This window comes from Larimichthys crocea, chromosome XVII (genome assembly GCF_000972845.2).
Source record: "Larimichthys crocea isolate SSNF chromosome XVII, L_crocea_2.0, whole genome shotgun sequence".
Taxonomy (NCBI): Eukaryota; Metazoa; Chordata; class Actinopteri; family Sciaenidae; genus Larimichthys; species Larimichthys crocea.
In genome coordinates this window covers 23,665,644-23,687,107 of record NC_040027.1, presented here as the reverse complement: position 1 = coordinate 23,687,107, position 21,464 = coordinate 23,665,644, and the positions used below count along the sequence as shown (strand labels likewise).

At 43.2% G+C, this 21,464-nt stretch overlaps 1 protein-coding gene across 11 annotated transcripts in view; it reads right to left on the bottom strand.

Annotated features, from left to right (window-relative positions):
• Nucleotides 1-21,464, bottom strand: part of ephb3b (eph receptor B3b) — a 60,191-nt gene that overhangs the window by 10,556 nt on the left and 28,171 nt on the right. For 3 of the 11 annotated variants that reach the window (XM_019253966.2, XM_019253973.2, XM_019253968.2), the window contains exons 2-12: nt 19,620-19,684; nt 14,574-15,246; nt 10,842-10,997; nt 9,573-9,908; nt 7,077-7,213; nt 6,287-6,449; nt 5,625-5,733; nt 3,960-4,012; nt 3,476-3,694; nt 1,232-1,479; nt 483-698 (exon numbers count right to left, since the gene is read on the bottom strand). In XM_019253966.2, coding sequence (XP_019109511.1) covers nt 483-698; nt 1,232-1,479; nt 3,476-3,694; nt 3,960-4,012; nt 5,625-5,733; nt 6,287-6,449; nt 7,077-7,213; nt 9,573-9,908; nt 10,842-10,997; nt 14,574-15,246; nt 19,620-19,684 — 2,375 coding nt within the window. The remainder of the gene's footprint in view (nt 1-482; nt 699-1,231; nt 1,480-3,475; nt 3,695-3,959; nt 4,013-5,624; nt 5,734-6,286; nt 6,450-7,076; nt 7,214-9,572; nt 9,909-10,841; nt 10,998-14,573; nt 15,247-19,619; nt 19,685-21,464) is intronic. The other 8 variants (XM_019253970.2, XM_019253972.2, XM_019253974.2 and 5 more) reach the window with 5 other exon arrangements.

Sequence of the window (21,464 nt, the reverse complement as noted above, 5' to 3'; positions counted from 1 at the left end):
GTATACAGGCTAGAGGAAGCTGCCTATCTCTATACGAGAGCTACTACTCATGTTCATTCAAAGAGCAACATGTCTAGGTGACATGTAACATAGCCACAAAAGTGTTCATAGTTCTTCCTTTCAGAGGTATTTGTGTGACTCCTACATGTCAAAAAATCTGTGACACACATTAATTCAGCTGTAATGTATTTATCTTAGCCCATTGTTCTTATTTTTTCCCAGCTGCACATTGAGAAAAAGGAAAAAAAAAACTACCCAAAATACCCATGATGGTCATGTCATGAGGGAGCAGACTTGACACAGATCTATTTTCCGAATACACTCATGCTTGACAATTTTGTGGATTAAATTGTAAAGGGGGCCAAAGTAACATACAGTGATGTATTGATGTTAAAACATGACATGTAGCACCTTTAAACATAGATTTCAAACGTGAACACACTTAGACGAACACATACACACGTTTGTATATTGTGACTCACCAGGGAGCTGGTGTAGGTGGGGTCTGTGGGGTCATCCTCGAGGAAACGAGATAGGCCGAAGTCAGACACCTTACACACCAGATTACTGTTGACTAAGATGTTACGGGCAGCCAAATCTCTGTGCACGTAGTTCATGTCTGATAGATACTTCATCCCTGCTGCGATACCACGCAGCATGCCAACCAGCTGGATCACTGTGAACTGTCCGTCATTGAGCTGGCAAAGGAAAACACAGAATGACAAGGATAAATTTGATTGTAGATCAAGGTTGCATTTCCAAAGGAATACGTTTATCTCATTTTTACTCTATTTGTCCTACCTATATTTGCTTTTTTAGTACCTGAATATTTAATTTACCATCACTTCACACTGTAATGCCTTTCTCTTTTCTACCTATCCATTCTCCATTCCCCCCTTCTCTATATCTCCTTGTATCATTCCCCTTTCTCTGGCAGACAATGTCTGATGTGACTTTGAGGCAGTGATTCATTCGAGACTGAGCTCTTTGTAAATGTCACCAATTGCCTGAATGCAGCATTTGTCAGATATTCATTGCGGGCTCTGCAACAGAGCTTAAGAAGACCTTTTATGGCCCCAAAGAAAGTTAGATAACTAAAAGCAAGATCAAGCAGATTGCAAAGGGTTTATTTGCTAGATAGTGTTGCATTATTGATAAAATCACAAACATGTTTTAGTAGTTAATATTATAGCTTTTTTTGTGTGTAATGTGATTGTGTTTCTTTTCTCACCCTTAGGAAAGAGTCCAAGGCTCCATTCTCCATGAACTCTGTAACAATCATCACTGGCCGACTCTTGGTGACCACACCTTCCAGGCGGATAATGTTGGGGTGGTCGAACTGACCCATGATGGAAGCCTCAGACAGGAAGTCTCGCCTCTGGCGGTCAGTGTAGCCCACCTTGAGAGTCTTGATGGCTACGATGATCTCCCGACGCCCAGGCAGCTTGAGGCGACCGCGGCACACCTCCCCAAACTCTCCTGTGAGAGCCCAGGTGAGACAGCCAGAAACAGCAAAGGGAGAGAGAGAGAAAAGAGGGAGGGGAGAGAGGAATGACGGAAGAGTGGAGGAGAGTGGGGGAAAAGAGGGGAGAGGGGACAGTTAACTGGTTAGAACCAAGGAGCCAGGGAAGGCTAGCAGGAGGGGTGGGACAGGGGGAACTGCAAGAGAAGCCAGGACTCTAGGCCAGTGTCAAAGGATGGTGGTGATAGGGGGGAGCATACATTGACTTTGTGCTGTTAAACTGTGGATTAAATGGAAACAGCATGGTGAGTGTGAGGCATGATGATGGAATGTGGGAAGACGAAGAGTTGAGAAAAACACATATTGAAATAAAAACAAAAGGTAAAGTATGGTGACAGGATGAGAGGAATTGAGGGGGACAGAGAAGGAAGAGGGGGTAAGGACTGGGGCGGGTGCTAGACTTTGGAGTGGCTGGAGAAGTGAGCACAGGAGGAGGAAATAGGGGGAGACAGAAGCTTGGGGGTTCTTGGCGTTCTGGACGCATTATGTTTAGAGTCTATACCAAGCGTGTGCAAGAATGCATGACAAATTAGGCAATGAGAGCGATGTGTGTCAACATGGGTGCAAAGGTGATTAGGGAGGAGGGAGTCGGGGAGAGAGCCCAGGGGATGGAGGAATTGGGGTGGGGGTGGATTGAGGAAGGGGAAGGGGAAGAGGAGAGGAGGGGGACAGGGAAGACAGGGGTTGAGGGTTCGTCACTTTAAAGGCGAATGCTGGGAAGCGACGGGTTTCAAGTAGTAGCCTCAGCAGTAGAAGAGGTGTTGTAGTAGTAGCAGTAGTAATGGTAGTAGCAGAAGCAGTAGTAGGGACTCCCATCTCTGCCATCACAACGTCCTCCATTTTGGCTCAGATACAATGCTAAGAAAATCAACCTCACTTGGAACAGTCCTGTAGCTTTTGAGCAGAGATATTACTATCAAATATATCAAATACATAAAATATTTTGCTATCTACAACATCAAATGTTGGGGAGGGTTTCTAAAGGAGGGGACATAACCACATAGCAGAAAATGTGTGAGTGCCGGGAACAGGGGTCAAATATAGTGATCTACTCGATAAAGAGGTTCTCAAGACACTGAAAAGTGGGCAGGGTCAGAGTCAGCCAATCCTGGACCAGAAACATTTTCATATCTTACAGCCCATCCAGGCAAGAGTAATATTTCAGGGGAATGCAGAAGACAAGTATAAGCCATGCTCCTTGGTAAGAGGAATTGCTTTGTACAACCCAACACATTCCCCAGGCTAATAAAACATTTTATGTAAGATAGCCACAACCCATTTGATAACTGTATGTCACCTAATAATGACTTTGTATGAAATTACTCCATTATTCCCTGAAGAACTCAAATACAGATGGCTGCTGAAATTCAAAACTTGGAAAAAGGTGAACTTCACATCACAATGTGTCTATCTAGATAGGAAGTAAATGTGAGGCCAACGAGTGTGCCAAAAACAATAGGGCTGTAATTAATACCAGAAGAGATAAGAGTAAAATCACGTATATGCGCTTGCATAAGATAAAAATTTCCCCTAGAGAAATAAATCCTGCCTGTATGGGGCTGCATTGTCCAAATTCTGCTCCCATTAGATTAAAAGGAGATATTTTTAATCAATTAGAAATTACTGCTGTTTCATGCAAATTTAAACTAAATAAACGTCCTTACACAGCATCTCTCTTGTTCCAGGATTGGGATCTGTTTTTAGGAAACGAGTAGAATAATATACTACCATACAAAATGTATACAGCTACTCTAAATGCACATGGCATGGTAAACAATGTAAGGGTGCTATGACTGTGAGTCACGTTAACTTAAGAGGACATCGTAGCTAGTAATGCTTAAAACACAGGAGAGTGCTTAAGACATCTGTAATACTGAAAAGGAGTTCCTAAGAGGTGACGAGTGGGAGGGGAGGGAGCAAGGAGAGGGCTAGCGATGAATTGAGTGAAAGTACCGCTTGGTGTGAAGTCCTCTAACGGTATGGCCTGGAGGTGACTAGCAGTCTTCCCCCTGTAGCTCAGGAGCTTTGGTGGGTTACCTGCGCCGATGACCTCCTCGATCTTCACGCAGGAGACGTCGATCTCCTTGGCAAACTCGCGCACCGCCTCATTGGGGTCCTCATAGGTGAAGGGGTCAATGTAGACCTTCATTCCCGGCGTTACTATTGGGGATTCAGTAGCAAGAACAGGAAAGTGAATCTACACAGTCAAACAAAATTTTAATTTATACCATGTAAAGTTCTGAAACGATTATATATCAACCAAGTATCAAAGCAAGACTTTCCTAATACTATTATTTCATTAGATGATCATGCCAAGTTGTGTTATGTAAAGACAGCTGTTGGAAATGCACAGTCATAGCTAAATTGAAGCATAGGAATACTGCTGTTGGAATGTAAATAATGCAAAAAGGAGGGGCATCTCAGCAAAGAGACTTACTGTACTGCTGCAGTTTCTCTGTGTATTCCGACTCTGAACCGTTTCTCTGCTTTCTGTTGAGAAAGATGAAAACACAAACTGAGTCACATGGATGCCACACAGCATGGTGCAAATACTGGAAAGGAACAAAGGCACAAGGAGAAAATGGATCCCTAATAATGTCTGCAGAGATGTAGCCACACTACGGCGTGGCTTGGTGAAGATGTTTTGTCTTTTTGCATTGGAAGCAAAGGATACACTGTAGATAAAGATGGGATCAGTGTCTGGCGGAAAAATGATTCATAGTTGGCGACTGTAACGCAAGTCTAAACAAAAGGATATCATAGCATTGTCTGAAGCAGCAAGTGAAAGCCATTCACTGTTGGTATACCCAAAATGAGCAGTCAAGACAAAAGCAGACTCAACTAGCAAGCTCAGCTGTCTCGCCTTCCTCGCCCTACAGAGTTCACACTGTTCATTTCAATTCAATCTGTCTCTTATTTTCTTCTTATGGACTCTCGCTCTCTTGCTGTCATTCTTTTCTTTCTTATCCATTTCTCTTCTGTCTTTTTCTTCTTTACCCATGTGTCTCAGTTTCTGTATCCACATCTTCCTGCATGTGTCCCTTTTGCACCAGAGTAGGGGGGGGGGGACACAAAGACGATGACAGAGCGAGGGGGCTGGGTTGTTGAAATTACATGTTAATGTGCTTCCTTTGTTGTCTAACCAGTAACCAGGGCAATAATACCCGATGGTGATTTGCATCTTATTTCAAATTCTAATTTGGTTCTGGAATATGCCAAAGCTCTGTGTTTTGTATTATTACTATTTTCTCCTTCTTCTTCTGTGGCAGTCAGAGCAGCGGCTAAGCCAAGACCCTGAGAGAGACACAATGTAGCGGTGTGAAAATAGAAGAGAACGAAGAGGCAGGAGGGAGAGGGAGAGGTGGGGGAGCCAGGGAGATTATTATTCAGTCTAGCGTGACCGATGCCCACGCTTGTCAGCCGCTGCCTGAACTGGCTTGTGGACGGAACCCAGTGGGCGCCAGTCAGTGGTGGGTGCCAACCTTTCACACATATACACACACGCGCACTGCATTTGCTGCTTGACAAATGAGTGGTATAAGGATAAACGAGTGTGGTTAGACCCAGCTGATGCAGTGTCAGATTTTTTGAAAGGTCTGAGCAGACGCTTGCATCTTCCTAGTCAATTGGGCCCAGCGGACAGGGGCGCATCTGGGCTCTTTGTGGTCGGGCAACTGCACAGTTGATTCTGAGTGTTAGGCCATGAGGGCAGGCCTATCAGGTCCTACAGCTGCTCCACCATGCTGTGTCCAGTGAGCAAAGTAGCATTTTGGCCAAAGCTGTTTACTACTTTCAGATTCAGAAGGCTAATCTGGCATTCAGTGGCCTCACAGGTGGCATAGCAATCCACCGAGACTGTTCTGGGGTGGTTTGGAGGACATGCAAACAAAGTTGACATTTGAAGCAATCTATTTTTTTTTTTCCAACTTGAAGGAAAAATATTTTCCACAAATGCTTCTGCAAGCAAGTTCTCACTGTTTGAACATATTCTGTTGGCCGAACAAAAAGAAATACATCAGTGTAGAAGCATTTTGCCACACTTTTTTTTTACCACTGTTCGCTGTGGCTTTTTGAGAGGCTGATAGAGAATGTATGTTCTGACCTGAGGCAGACAATAGCGATGACCACAACTGCAATGATGAAGACCAAGGTGGCTGTGGCTGATCCCACGATGAGTGGCAGTTGCTCCTGCCATGACTTTGGAGGGTCAGCTTTATGGGTTAAGGAGAGAAAGTAATTACTAGGAGAACTTGTCACAAACATACATCCTCTCTAGTTGCAATGCATTTGTATAACTGAAGACTGTGCCGCTTTGTGTGCTCTGCCTCAGCTTAATATGTCTCTCACACCTACTTCAGAATTGTATGCTCACATCTGTAAAACCCTGCACTTGTGTTCTTTAGGCTGTATTAAGCAAACAGAAAACCTGGAACTAATAAATGTGTTTATGAAGACTGTAAAATAGACAATTCAGTTATTTGACTTTGTCTTCTTCATGACAAATATGATGTAGAGCAAGAGTGAGGCCGACACCTTGACTGATTGCTAAGAAATGGTTCTGACCAAATTCTAATTTAATTTTTCTACAAGGATTTCAGTTCTTTTTGCATGAAAAATAGGCACAGTAGCTTCTATCTCTATAAGCTTCTGAGCCTCCATTATGTTCCTAAGCTTATGCACAGCACCATTATAGAGGTATTGCTTCTAAGCCACAAATATCTCTGTATATTCCTTGGGAATGAAGTAGGTATGGGAGTAACGTACTTTGCAGGTTCGTGCTGAAGTCGGCTGGACTGCTGTAACGACCATAACCGGCCACTGTTCGGGCACGGACTTGAACCACATAAGGCGTTCCAGCCTTAAGACCTTCAATGCGTGCGTTGCTCCGTTGAGCAGTCATGGTATGGGCAATGGCCTCACCCTGATCCTGTAGAAACAAAGACAGTCAGTGATGAAACAATACCAAGTAGCAGCCTGCTCTGCTGTCCCATTCATCATCATCCCCTCTCTGATGCTCTACCCTCCCTGACATGACTGACCAATCTAACCATGCAGACACATGAAAAAAATATGGAGACGAGTGAAAGAGAGACTACAGAGACAGATTGTAGTCAATGAGTTAATACAACGGGAGAAGGACAAGACAACAAATAAGTTCCTTTGTTCTCTCCCTGAGACAAATCCAGTCACAGCTGTCTGTGCCCCTAGAAAATACAGAAACTTTCTAATGCATGGATTGAGAGAGGATAGGGGATAAAATGGGGGCAAGAGGGAGAGATGGAATTAGGGGTACAGAAAAGGGCAGAGCATAATAGAAATACTGGAAAGGATTTGTTGGAAAGAAAGAGAAAAAGGAAGGAGCGATAGAGGAATGTAAAGAGGGGACTAAGTAGGGGAGGATGATCACACAAACTAAGATTGGAAATGGTGTCTTGCCTCACTACAACCATGTGTTTATCAGAAGAGGCATTGTTTTCCACATTTACAGAAACACAGATGAAACAGAGACCATGCAAGTCAATGAAATTGGATTGAATTAGAGGCGTTGACTTACATTGCTGCTTACCTTCTCATGGTACTTAATCTCATAATCCAGAATGATTCCGTTGGGTTTCTCTGGAGGCAGCCAGGACAGGCTCATGGTGCTCGCTGTGGCCGCCATCAGGTGAACTGTGGGCACTGCAGATGGAGCTGCACAAGGCAAAACAAATAAAGGAAAATCCGCTTTATTTATCGTTTTCTGTATTATGTCTTTTCAAGTTCTATACCCTTTGTGTGTTCACAGAAGCCCAAATACAAAGTCTTAGGCTGCGGGCTTTGTGAAAAGCTTTGGCCAATAGTTAGTATTCAGAACCATTCCTCGCTAATGCTCAAATTCTCCCAGAGGACTCTGGGAGGGAGAGGGGATGTCTAATTCTCCTGTGACAAGAGAATCAGACTGCAAAACTGATGGATAACACTCCCTCTGCAATACACCAACTGTAGGCAAGCTTAGGAACAAGCATTTACACACCCAGATGTGGTCACACTTTTGACCACGTGCTTGCTGAACTACTGCACTTTTGCTCCATACTTTAAAGGATGCCATGTTTTTCTTAGTTTATAGCGTTCTTTGTTGTAGTCATAAGAAATCACATGCATACTGCGCATACATCTTCTGTTACACAAGCCTAGACTACACCATTTATATAATGAGCACAAAAAATAGACATATGCATTGGTTCACACTCAGAGAAGAGCATACAACACACTGGCACTCCACCCACCTGAGCTTTTCATGCTTTGTTCACATCTGTCTATTAATGGCCAAGTGCTGTCTGTCTCCCTGTCTCTCTTTCCTCTTTTCTAAGTTCAGGCTTGTTCTGTACCTCTGACTCACTCCCTCCTCCCAGTCTACTCCATTGCTTTTGTTTCTCCAGTGGTTGTGGCTCTTCAAAAATAAAGTTCTTCACTTTTTTCCAATAATCAACACAATCACCTTCTTCAATTTCCTTGCCCTCTCCAGTTCTTCACTTTTCATCTTCCTTTTCACCACTGCAGACCTCCATCTCTGCTCTGTCTCGGTCTCTCTCCCTTCCTTCAAGCTTTTTAATCCCCCGTTTTTAGTTCTTTGATCCTCCCCCTTCCATTTCCTTTCTCCCTCTGCTGCCTGTGTTTCTGGCCAGACATCCCTCTGTTTCTCTCTCTCTTCCTTTGCGCCCCAAACCCTTCCCTGCCTATTTTCCTCCCATGTCGGCCCTAACCACCCAGGCCCTCCACGTCTCTCTTTCTCCCCCAGAAGACAATACTTCCTAGACAGATCCCCTGGTTACTCTAGCCAGGGGATTAGGGGCCCTCCTCTGGGAGAAGACGTCGCAGTAACCATGGAGGTGGCCTCTGGGGCTTATCACCGCCTTAGTATTTATTTTGGTTCTTAAAAGGTGAATGCATATGCAGGGATGGTCTTGGGACTACACCAGTGGATAATCTGATCACAGTTGATGCTCTCTTGCCCCCTCCTTTTTCCTTCACCTCTCTCTCTCTCTGAACCCAACTGACCCCAAGCACCCAAGGATAGTGGTCCATGTCAGGCCAGTGCTGGACCCTTCATAAAACAATGAGGCCTTCACTTGGGGCCCACTTTGGATGCTAGAACCACAAACAGAAGGCATTCCTAAAGCTTTTTAGGAGCAGCAACACAAGGTTAGAGGTGAGGAGGACAAGGCCATGGAGAGAAGAGAGAGATGATGGAGAAAGGAGCAAGGGATAATCCCTGGTGTTGTCTAAGCTTGCAGAGATAGCAAATTTAACATAGCGACTAAACACATCCAACACAGAACCTAAGAGCCCTGGGAGAACGTCAACAAAGAGACCAAATCACAGGGACAGAAGTATAGAATAAACTCAACAGCACTATTTTTATTGAGGCCATTTAAGGTAAGCAACTAAACTTACTAAATTTCATCAGTATATATTGAAAATATGATCTATCCACTAGCTATCCACTTACCACATACCTGCCCATTTTAATACAAAATCATTAACCCTGACATTTAATTAAGATCCTATAAGTGTTATAAAGAACCACGTGCAATAGCTTGTAATTACTTCCTTAAGTTATTCTGTATGCATCAGCTGGGTTTCAGTCTTAAAATACCCATAAAATATCAACTCGGCACTGATTGCTACATTGGCCTAGTTACTGATGCTGTGGGCTGGAGGAGCAGTGGGTTTTAAGCAGTGGGCAGCTAGAATACTGTGGGTTCAACACTTTGAATACACACTGCCTCGCTATTGCTATTTGCGGCGGTGTTGGTACAGAGCATGTTGTGGGTGTGTGAAAAAGGTCCCTTTCTAAGCTCATTCAGAAGAATGTCTCCCTTCTCAAACTCTGTTCAAAGGGAAAATATGTAACATACTCCTACATGCATACAAGAAATCGATCTACACTTCATAAGCGCAGAACTTCTTCTCTGGCATTCTTTTATATCTTTTTTTTTTTTCCAATCTTTGAAAGTTGGCAGTGCCTACAAGTTCAATATTGATCTTTGACAGGCTCAACTGCACCTACCAGCCTGATTTGTGGTGATGTTCACTGTAGAGAACTGAGGTGTATAGGGGCTCTTGTTGGAAACCCCATTGACAGCCTGGATCTCGAAGCTGTACTGTGTATGGGCTTGTAGGTTACGGACGGCCACACGGCGCTGCATCAGGCCAAGGTGGCGCGGCGAGATGTCAACATTGTCGTCACACCGTGAGCACATTCCCCGCTCAGGCAAGCACTTCTTACAGATGACGTTGTAGAAGATATCCTCACGGCCACCTAAGTCACGTGGATCGCTCCATTCCAGAACGAGTGAGGTTTCATTCACAATGGAGATGACGCTGCGTGGTGCAGAAGGAACAGCTGCGAAAAAGAGGCAAAGCATGGATGAAATGAGGAAAATAGGTTTGGAATGAGAATGAATTTAATCTCCATGCACAATAGGTGTAAAGAAATTTGCCTTGGTGACAGTACAGAGACATACTGACAATAGACAGAGATTTATATTGCAAAACACAGTTTACATATCATTATACACACACACATTCATTATTCCATAGCTGCTATCAACACAATTCATGACCCAAGAAATGTCCTTGTGCTGTTGTATTAGTACATTTTTCATGCATTAACAAGAATTTTTTTTTCTTCCACATAACAAGAAACTGTTCTAGCAGTTCTTCAGAAAAAAAGAGGACAGGAGTTCAAATTTGAATTGCATGCTCATTTCCACTATGCGTCTGTATGTGTGTGTAAAATGCTGGGGGGGGTGGCGGCGCCGAATGAGACAAACTATTGGCAGAGCCTTGGCAATTCTTATCCAATTACCGGAGCCTTATCTCTCACTGCACTGTGGGAGAATCAGCCCCCTACCCCAGCAACAGAAAAAAAGGATATTCTCTCTTCAGTAGTCAATAAATTAGCTCATATGTGTGTGTTTGCTGTTAACGAAAGCACTGCTACTAGAAAAATTCCTTCACCGTCTGTTTGTAAAGGGGTGTCAGCATGGAGAACAGATAGACTCCACAAAGAGGTGGGGGAGGAGGTTTGAAGATAACGTTGGGAAAGCAAGCAGACTTGTTTTCCATCCACGTGGTATGGTGGGAACGTACTTTTCGGGGCTTTAATCAACCACCGAGGACACCATTCAAAAATGGAAGTTTGGGAGAACATTTACATGTAACCACACAGAAGTTGTTGTTTTCAAAAAGATTGCAATAACAGTATTTCACATTTTCACTGTGACTTTCAAACATACTGATTCAATACAGTCAGCTGAAAGCAGTCTTTACTTACTGGTACACGCAGAGTCTGGAGAATCGGTGTCTGAGCGATAGTAACCGTTTCGACAGGAGCAAACACTGGATGCACCTGAGCTGGCACGGCTGTTGGCTGGACAGGGCTGGCATAAGCCATCTCCCTGTTTGGACTTGAAGGTGCCAGGGCTGCAAGCTGATGGCAAAAAAGAGAAACAAAGTGTGAATAACAACTTAACTGATGGATTTTACATAATAATTTATAGTAAAACTTTTTTTTTGCAGTGTCACATTTTCCAAATGGGCAGTCAGCCACTCTTATTCTGGAATGGAAATACCAAATTTTATTAATCCCTACCTTTAGTATGCAAGGCATTCACAACAGGATGTAATGTCTTAACTACAGTGGATAGTTTTGGTCGGATGCCTGCTTTAGAAATACTGTTCCAGCTCACTGGTAAAAAATATCTTATTTGATGTGTTTAGTATGTGTTTGTGTATGTTCAAGTGTGCATGTGCACATGATTTGTTGTCCCCCAAACCCCACATGTTCCGCTTCTCCTCACAGTAAACTGAGTTAGAGAGGGAGAACACATACCCGCGCTCACACAAAGAGACTGTCAACCCAAATTACATATACTATCCTCAGAGCCAAAATGCTGGCAGGATGCTTTCATCTGAATTAAGTCTTTTATGAAATACATACAGTATAAACATACACACATGCACAGAACACACAAAGAGGCACACCAAATACATGCTGATGTATGCACAAACATGGATCTGTGCACCACTGCACAAAGATACATTTCAGTACACACACACACCATCATGGCCTCAAGTGACTTCAATGTACTCATGTTAACATAGTATATCTGCATCCTCCTGTCTGTAAGATTACTCTCTGTGCAGACCTACACAAATCTACCTTCAGCATAGTTTTATCTAAACTAGTTCTTGAACAATGAAGCCTAGTTAATCAGATGGAAACACAACTAGCCTTTGTAAATTTCCTATCTCCATTTATAGCAGCTGTTTGGATGTTTATAACTCAGGTGATAAGTTGCAGACATACACGGAGACACTGACAGCGGCACTGTGATCCTGAACACTTTGGCAGGCTCCATATCTTTGATAAACTGTCTCGTTAAAAGATGAATGAGTTTGCCGCAGTGCTTAATAAAAAAAAGACGAGAGCAGGTAAGACAGGCAAAGTTTACAGGGGCCAGTTGATTAGCTGACCCACTAGTGCGTAAGCTCGTCAATGTCAAGGACACACTGCTATGTTTGTCCCTCTGAATGATAATTATTACCATAGCTCCTATGTTTGTTTTACGCTCCCTGTTGAAAACAACCAAGGTTGGAGGTCAGATCTACAGCAGACCGCTTCCTGCTCCTGCTGTTTTCTTTTTTTCTTTTCTTTTTTTTTAAAGTTCAATATTAGCACAAAACCACCAGTTGGCTGCAGCGTGTACATTAGCACTAAGTGTATTTGTTCTTCCACCATTAATCAGAGTCATTCACACTACTGACTCACAGGAAGTACTGCTTGATAAACAGATAATAAATGACCTCGAGCTTTAACGGGTGGAAGAAAAGCTTCTTTGACCTGGTATCGTTACCTGTGCAGGTTCATTTGAGTTCACTCAACATAAAGTAAACTACAAGTAATTTCTCAACTCGGAAGGGATGGGTGTTGGTTCTTTAACATGTTACATGTTAACGAAGAATGTTGATGGAGTAGTCCCGTTAAAATAAGATTTCTTTTCTTTCTTTTTTTTCAGGAAAAGGCTGAAAATGCTGATCAATCACTTCCAGTGATTAAAGGGGTCATCCTCTTCTTTTCATCCATTTTCCCCTTAGAGAACCCACTAAAGAATGAGGAAGAAAGAGAGACAAGGGGGCTAGAGAAAAAGGGAGGGAGAGGTGGAAGAGGTGGAGACATAGAAAATGCTAATCCTGCAGGCACCTCAACCCCCCTCCCCTGTGTCTTATCCTCTCATGCAGAACATAGAGCTTAAGGAACTGATTAGAATGTATGCTGAAATTGGAAAGTGTGGAGCATGAAGAAAAAGAATATTGGGGGTGAAAAAATGTGCGGCAAAAGAGTGGAAAGGCAAAAAAAAAAAAAGGGCTCGTCGATTAATATTAATGCAGACATCCTTACTGTAACACTGGTGGGGTAGTAATGAGAGCAACAGCCTTCAGATTACTAAGGAATGGGAGAAGGATAGGTGAAGACTACAGAGAAAAGGAGCTGGAGGAGATACTGCATGTTGAGGAGGACAGAAGAGCAGAGAAAGGAAGAGTCATGGCAAATAGATGATGAGGGATGAGTATGGACTAATATAGCGGGACAGGAAAGAAAAGGAGAGTGGACCTGAGGAGAGGTGGTGTGAGAAGAGAAGAAGAGAAGGAGATTTATCCCTTGTGGTTTCAAGTAAAGCTTGATTAGAGAACATTTTATCAGGGTCCAGTTGCCAGGGTTTTAACCTTGAGCTGCCAAGTACAAACAAATGAGTTTTTAACCACACACACCATAGTTTAGATTTACTATGCTCTCTCTCTCTCACACACACACACACATACACAAACATACACACTCTCGTTCTAAAGGTGAGCGCAGGTGAGGATCTTCCCAAAGCTGCCAGCGTTAAGTATCCACCCACTCCCCTGATCACCAGTATCGGTGCTGAACAAAAGGTCTTCTCAGCCTCATCTCTCTCTGCTACGCGAAGTAGAAAGAACCCTCTAAACCCAGTCAGGCAAGAACGACACGCAAACCACACATAAACTGTTCATGCACAGACACCTCAAACACAGCCACACTGATCAATAACCCAGCCAACTCCCTTCTCTCTCCGTCATTCTGCTGTCTCCGTTTGACCTACGTATCCTACACCTAATTTTACGCCCCCGTACCCTTCAACAAAAACACATTTTCCATTTATCCTTCCCTCTCCTCCTGCTGTCACCTGCACTCCATTTTAACGGAGACCTCGCTGTTTAAATTCAGCTTGCTCTCAACCTTTGTGAACCCGTCATGTTTTCCATCAGACCTGAAACCATCATAGAGCCTTCCAGCTCTCAGAATCAGACAGACTCCCCTGCATTTCCATTTATTTAGTAGCCAGCTGCCAGGCAAAGCTGAGGTCACAGGAGTGAACAGCAGCCTGCTGATAGTGTCATCGAGTGTGTATTATTCTACCTTGTAGTCATTGGATTAATGTGTCAAAGAATACAAGGCAAATAAATGCCTCATAATAATGTGCAGCTGGACAATCTAGTGATGAAGGCTGTAACCTGTAGTTGAAACAATACCAATTAGTTCTCTCCAACAATCAGTGCGTGTCCACATGTATCCAGATGAAGCATCCTTCAGCAAGACTTTGACCCCTTACTACCTTAAATCATTGTAATTTATTCAGCATAGAACCGTAGGGTACTCTGTGCCTAAAATGCAACTTTTCTCAGCAGTAATAATGTGATACATTATTGATCGCCATAGGGATCCCCCCTCAACCCCACCATCATCTTCCAGGAAGATAGGACTGTGGAATAAGCTATAAAATAGCACACAGCTCTGTAGATTTGTAAATATCAGTGACTTGAACTCTTGGTCAGTTCTGCAGTTAACACACAGCTTGAAGCTTGTGTACCATATTGAAGAATGTCTCTACCTCTAATCCTCTAATACCTCTAATTCACCATTCCAAACACTGAGTAATGAAATCCTGGACTGACCCAAAACATCTGTTGTGAAAACACTCACCTTGACATTGAGTATCCTTTATGGCTGGTTCAAAACCAGCCGAGCAGGTACAGGCTCCAACAGGAACCATCCACTCGCCATCTCCGTTGCAATAAAGCTTCAGTGGCACAGACACCTCCAGGGCATTAGGGACACAAGTTCCCGGCGCAATTACCAAGGACGTTGCCTCGGCCCCAGTTGCTGTCTCTGGGAAAACGGCAAAGTTGGCGATGGTGGTGGAGCACTTTTTGTAAAAAACCCTAACTGAGATCAGTGACATGCATGCACCAAGGTCCTGAAATGCCAAGTAGAACCCGGCTTTGGACAATGGCCCGAAACTTCGGACTTTTGTGTTTACACGTCCAGACTCAAGCATGGAAAAGCTCTCATCTGGGGCAATAGTGTCCACCTTCACATAAGGGTTCTCCATCCAGAAAGGACTGGTAGCTGTGGCCGAGTCTGAGTCAGACTCATAGTAGAAGAGATTGAAGGTCTCTTTGCAGGAACCGGGGATGTTAGGAATGCTGTTGCAATCTCGCACTGTGAATTTCATCTCTACATATACACGCAGCACATCCTTTCGTGGAATGAAGTCACTGCGTAGCCAGTTATTCTGGTTGAGCTCACGTACATTGCAGACTTGGTACGTCCGGATGGGGTTCATGGCATCATCATAGCCACTCACCTCTTCCCACTGAAAGACAGGTAGAAAAGAAACAAACAGGTTAGAGGCTGTAAATGTTTGTTGATATCTTTGACAGATACTCAGTTTGACAAATGCTAAGTCACTGTGTCTGTGTGATTTCAGGAACATACATTCACTTTGCAAACCAAGGAAAAAGGGCAGAGGTTAGTACTGAGAAAGAAAGAAGCAACAGGTATTTTTTGTTCCTTTTTTGGTATTTTCAATTCCATTTCCCCGTCTTTGCCATGCTTCATGTTTCATCTCTGGTTAGTGTAGCGAAAAGCCGAGGACAAGGACTGCAAATTCATCACAATTACAGCAACCTGTCACCTCCTCACCACAGAGCCACCACAGAATGTTTACCTCATATCTGTTTGGAAGTAGCAGCCACATTGCTTCACAACCAATTACGTTTCAATTACAGAGCAATGATCGCAACGTCCTCTAATAAAGAGAGGGAAAAACGTGCCGGTTAACCTTCATGCTTTTCTGTTTTTACACTCCTCTACATCTTTCAATGCTACTACAGTACCCAGGGGGTGAATTACTCTGGATAAAATGGGATTAAATTTTCTAAACTTTGATTACCAGCTTCATTAAATGAGCGCAAGCAAACTAGACTGTAAAAGCTTTGCTGTGAGACCCTGTAATCTAATGCATTTTTCAATCTCAAATGAGGACACCACGATTAAATCATTTCACTTCAAATAGCGATTCCTGTGTGTATAATATATCTTTGTGTGCGCAAGTGTGTGCTGAGGGATCTGCTCCCTTTTCCTATCAGACAAACAGTGCTTTTTTTGTTGCTATAAGCCAAGGCCTGGTAAGTTTATTTGCATAGCACCTTTCGAATACAAAGGGAATTGTTTTGCATAAGGCATGGTAATGCATTAAATGATTAGTCAATGAAAAGACAATGAGGGAAATTAACAGAACAAAATCAAACTAGACAAAAGAATAAAAGTCCAAACTACTTTGTGTAGCTGGCACTGGACTTGTTACCTAAATCCATGAGATTAAACCTGTGACCTTCTGATTACATGATGGTCTTTTACATCACTCAGCCCCCCTGCCACTTTAAATGCCAAGACACATCTATAATAAAATTAAATGTCTATGGTTGCACCCTCGGGACCAAAGTTTCCTGCGGAACATTTGGCTGTCTCTAAACTCTGGCATAAAGGCACCAATTTGTTCTCCAGAGTCAGTTGTTTCCATCTGAGCTCTGAGCATCTTAATTAAGGCTGTGATATGGATGTGGTGGAGACAAGGCTATTCATCCAAGACCCTGGAGGCCATGAGAGAGAGAGGGAGAATGGGCGTAGCTCAACCGTGGCATTAAAACGATGGCCCGACAAGAGCAAGAGAGAAGGAAGCGACCGAAGGGAATCGATAATCACCAGCCAGGTCAATGAGATGGCTAAAAGCATGAAGTGTCAATGGGTATTTAGTTTAGTGTAATAAATCACCCACTGCGAAAGAGCAATACAGCCAAGTATTTGTGGGTGTGTGTACATGCTGTTGTGTGTTTGTTTAAAAGGGCTTATGTGTGTGTGTGTGTCTGCCAAAGTGTGTCTTTGCTTTGTATGTTTGTTTGTTCGTATGTATGTGTAGGTGTGTGTCTGTTTTTAGTATGCGTGCTTAGAGAGAGGTCATCCCCCCGAGATGTGCACTAGTGGTCAAACATCCTGAGTGACTGCTTAAAAAGCCTGAATGAATTAAGTAGGTCGTGTGAAAAAGGGTGAAGTTTCTGGGCATCGATTTCCAACAAGATGAATCGTTATGCAAGATTTGCGATCCACTCCATTTTCTCTTTGTCCTTTCCAATCAAAGCTTTAAATTTCACTTTCAGATAACAATGAACAATGCCTCTCTGATGCACTAACCCTATCACCCACCTTGAAGGTACAAAGCCCATGCTGGAAAATATATTTCGCAATATTATGGAAAAAAACATGAATCTTTTGAAGAAAGAGCAGATATGAATAGAGGAATGAGGAAGCAGGTTGTGCTGCAGGAGTTCTTTAAGATTTTGATTCTATGTTTCATTCTTCAAACTTAGATGAATTCAAAGTGAAGATTAGCAACCTTGATGTTGACTTACATAAACTAGTATTATTAGTTTTAAGCATTAGCTGAAATGCTTTAGTTCCAACAAGTTCAATGCTAGCGATTAGTGTGCTTTTATTCTCCTGTTTGTTGTGCATGAATGAGCTCTTTGAGGCTAATTTTAAGGACATTGTAGCTTGTTCATAACATGTCTTTTCATGCTGGGGGTCTGTGAAACAGACAGTGATACACTAACAATAGTCATTATCTTCACAAGCTGACTAACTAGGTATATTGTTATCAGCGCATGGTTATGGAAAACCCTGTGGGTGTCATTCCCGGTCTGAAGAGAGCCCTGCTATAAAGTGGAATTCCCCTTCTATCACCCATCTGTTTTGTAAGATAAATGATAAGGTATATGGACAAACACAACACAATACCAGGGCACATAAGGAAAAAGACAAATGCAGCTCGAGAGGTGCTGGCTTGCACACACTCATACTCACTCACACCTGAATGTATAATGTACAAGTGCTACAGGCTATACAGACAGATGCATAGAGTGAGACGTACCAAAGTGCAGAAAGAGAGGTGAAAGAATGCGAAAGAATACGTGGCGCCTACATCAATAATTGAATGTGGTATTGCAGATACACATCCACAAATGGCTTTCACACTTAGCTTTTACACCAAGAGGGGTGGCATTAATAGTAGCACCTATTTGCTGGCTTTCTCAACACTGTCACAAATAGAAACAGCTTATGTTCCCTCTTTGTAGCTTCATGTCTGCTGCTTTATCTGTATGTGTTGTGCAACGCAAAACAAGACAGAGATGCTGTGACTCAGACTTGGCTGGACAGCGCTCCTAGGAGAGAGTGCGTAGTCTGTTTGTTGGGTTTATTTCTAAGATTTTTTTCTTAGAAATTGATTTTTTTTTTGTCTCTCATAGGCTGTCTCTCTCTCTCTCTCTTTCTGTGTGTGTGTGGGCACTGCTCTGGATTTTACTTAATCTCAGTCTCACTGCTCTACCCTTCCCTCCCAGCTTCTCTCAGTATGTTGTTTTGTTTGTCTTCTCAGCCACTGTATCGGTTCCTCTTAAAAACTCATTACCCATAACAAAAACAGGCTGCGAAGACCTCAAAAGCATAGAAATAAATACACATACATTGTGCATAAAGACACAAACCAAGACAGCAGAGAGAATAGTTTTTTTTTTTTAATGTAGGGAAAAATAAAAGGAGGGAAAACATTAAGGGCGGGAAGATAACTGAGGGACAGCGACCATTTGTGGCAAATTCTGCTACAAAACAAAAATAAACAAAGAAGGCAATGGAGAAACTCATCTCCAGTCTTTCGGTTGGTGATCTGGGAAATCTGGGGTGCAGAAGGCTCTCCTGCTGTATGTATATCTCTTGAAAAGGAGCATCTGTTTGCTTGGAAAAGAAAAGGGAGGCGCTTTTTTAATGCCTACACTGTTCTGCATCGGGCCGGTGGGAGCATCGTTGCTGAATTGTAGCTTAATGAGGGGAAGGGAGGGTAAAAGGAGGCAAAGGAAGATGGACAGATAGGAGGAGGTAGAGAAAGGAGGGCACCAAAGGCTGTGTGGGGGTTTGTCCCACTGATTGTTGCAGCCGAGTTGGCTAGTGTCTCTGGCTTCATTAGTGCTTAGTTACTTGGAAGTAAAGGAAGGGGAGAATATGGAGGGTGGGTGGCTTCCAAACAGCTGGGGTGGAATCACCCTGCAAAAGTCCTGGGCTAAAAACAAAATATAAAAAATGGGGGCCCACCTTTCAAAACACAAGGGCCAAGTCAGAGGGCCACACAAAGGCAAGGGGAGGAGTACTGGGGTTCTTTGAAGTATAGCTGAGGAGGGGTCAAGACTCTTTTTGCTCCTCTTTAGGCCATTGTGAAGACCACATGGGAAAGCAAGATGAGGCTGTCACTGGCACTTTGTGTGTGGTAGATTTGGATGCCTGGGCGTGCAATGGGTCAACGGCAAGAAATATTTTAGTGTTTAAAAGGTTAGTTCATGAGGAAGCTGGCGTTTTTTTACGTTTTAAGCTCACTGAGGCAAGGGTAGGGTAACATCTGTGACTGGGCGGGTCGGTGAAATTGGATTGCAGTGTATCTTTTTCTGCTCACTAAAAAGCGCATCCTGTTAAATGCTAAAACATATTCTGTCGAGTGATATGCTGATGAATGTGTAGACCGTTTAACTTTCAAGAGGCATGGAGACACACCATAAAAAGGACAAATCACAATTATCTCTTCTCGTTGTCTCCAAAATAAAGTATTTCCTTTACACAAGCACACATATTGCGCAGTAAACTCACCCCGGTTTCAGGGTGTGCAGTCCAGGCTAATTCTGTCGTGGCCCATTTCGTGTCCATCAGCGTCTCTGTGAAAGGAGGCAGAAAGAAAACAACCAGGTCAGTCAAAGAGGAACAGGGTGATAGAGGAGTTTATCAGAAACTTTCAATAGTTTTACAACAACGTCATAAAACTCGTTCCAGAGAAGAGATAAAATGCCGTAACCGAAGTTGTTCTCAGATAACGAGGTGAATAACTGAATGACAGAAAAAGCGCGGGCTTAGTCCGATATTAGATTACATTTGACAGTGGTGTATGCCCGTGTGTGACAAGAACAGCAAGAGACAGCGGGAGAGTGAGAAAGAGATCTAGGTGGGTGATCTGTGAGGTATTGTGTGACATTTTATTGCAACTCCTTGTCTGGCTAATTAGTCTCAATTAGACGTTTGCTTTTATACAGCGGAAAGGAAACAACAGTGAGTCTCACTGAGAAAAGGTTCCGCTTCCCACAGGGCGCTGCGAGACACACACACACATGCAGTAAGTAAGAGGTTGTAAAACTCAACAAGATATATAACCCAACAGAAGGCTTGAATGAAGAGGGGGGTTATAAAGTTAGGTGTCACAAAAGAGAGGCTCTTGAGCAGAACAGGGGTCAATACACTTCAACTGGAATCACTTTCTGTCAATACTTCCAAGTTTCAACCTTGGTTTATGCCTGTCTCATGCACGCATGCGTCATATACACTATACACACAAACACACAAAATGGAGTCTCCTGCAAATCCCTTCTCTTCTCTCCACTTTCCAATCTCTTGTTTCTACTGGCAAAGATGCTGTGAGAGCTGGGTAGGAAGACTATAAATGTCGAATCTTTTACTACCTGGCGCTCAAGGCGCAGTATGCAGCCACCGTTATTATCTCAACCGCTGTGCTGTTCTACAAGATAGTAAAAGATGATGAAACGGCACTGCCAGAAAGTGAGCTTGCACTGTCCCTGGTCATAGAGAGTAGTGTGAGATGTTCCAGTTTCCCTGTCTTAGTTGCAGGTGACGAACTTGAAGATGTCTCTCAGCCCACTTTGCTACTCTGCCACCATTTCTGAGGTTTCCTTTGCCCGTCTCCCTCTTTCATCTTTGAGGGGGAAAAAAATGCCTGGTAAGCTGACAGGAAGCAGGTCTTGGGAGCAAAATAAAAGAGTAAACTCCTAGAATTTTCCATTCCATCTTTCCAAATACCTGCTGCCACCACTGCTACATTCAGGGGCACCAGTGATGACAAACTCAAACTGCCTTGAACTCAAAGACTCCTTGTGAATTATGTCTAGCTCTGTTGAGATGACATGGTCCTGTAACTGGGAATTTCCATTGAATTTTTACCCACTCATGCTTTGAGTGACAGTGTCTCTGACATGTGTATGCGCCTATTACACCGGCGAGAAAACATGACTTCCAAAAGGGTTCCTACCAAAAAGAGATATCCCCCCAAAAAAAACAGATTTCAAATGTAGCTTTGGGTTGTTGGCCTCAGGCAGAATGGTCTGAAAGTTTCAATGACAGCCAGTTCACGTAGTGAGTACTGTCTTTCAGGGAGTGGCTCAGGGAGCTGAAGTGAATATCATGTGCTCAGCATCAGGGTCAAACCCAGCTTTCATCCTTTGTCACCAACACTCCTTTCCCCTTTTCTCCTGTCAGTCTCCAGTATTCTCTCTGTGCTCATAGTGGAAATGCTTCAAAACAAATCACGGATACAGTCTGCATTTGCCGAGAGCTCTTTTTTGTAACCAGATGCAATGAGCCACATTTGTCACTTAAACAAATAAGGGCCTACTAGTGTTTTCATCTCAGGAACTGTGTCAGTGCATATTA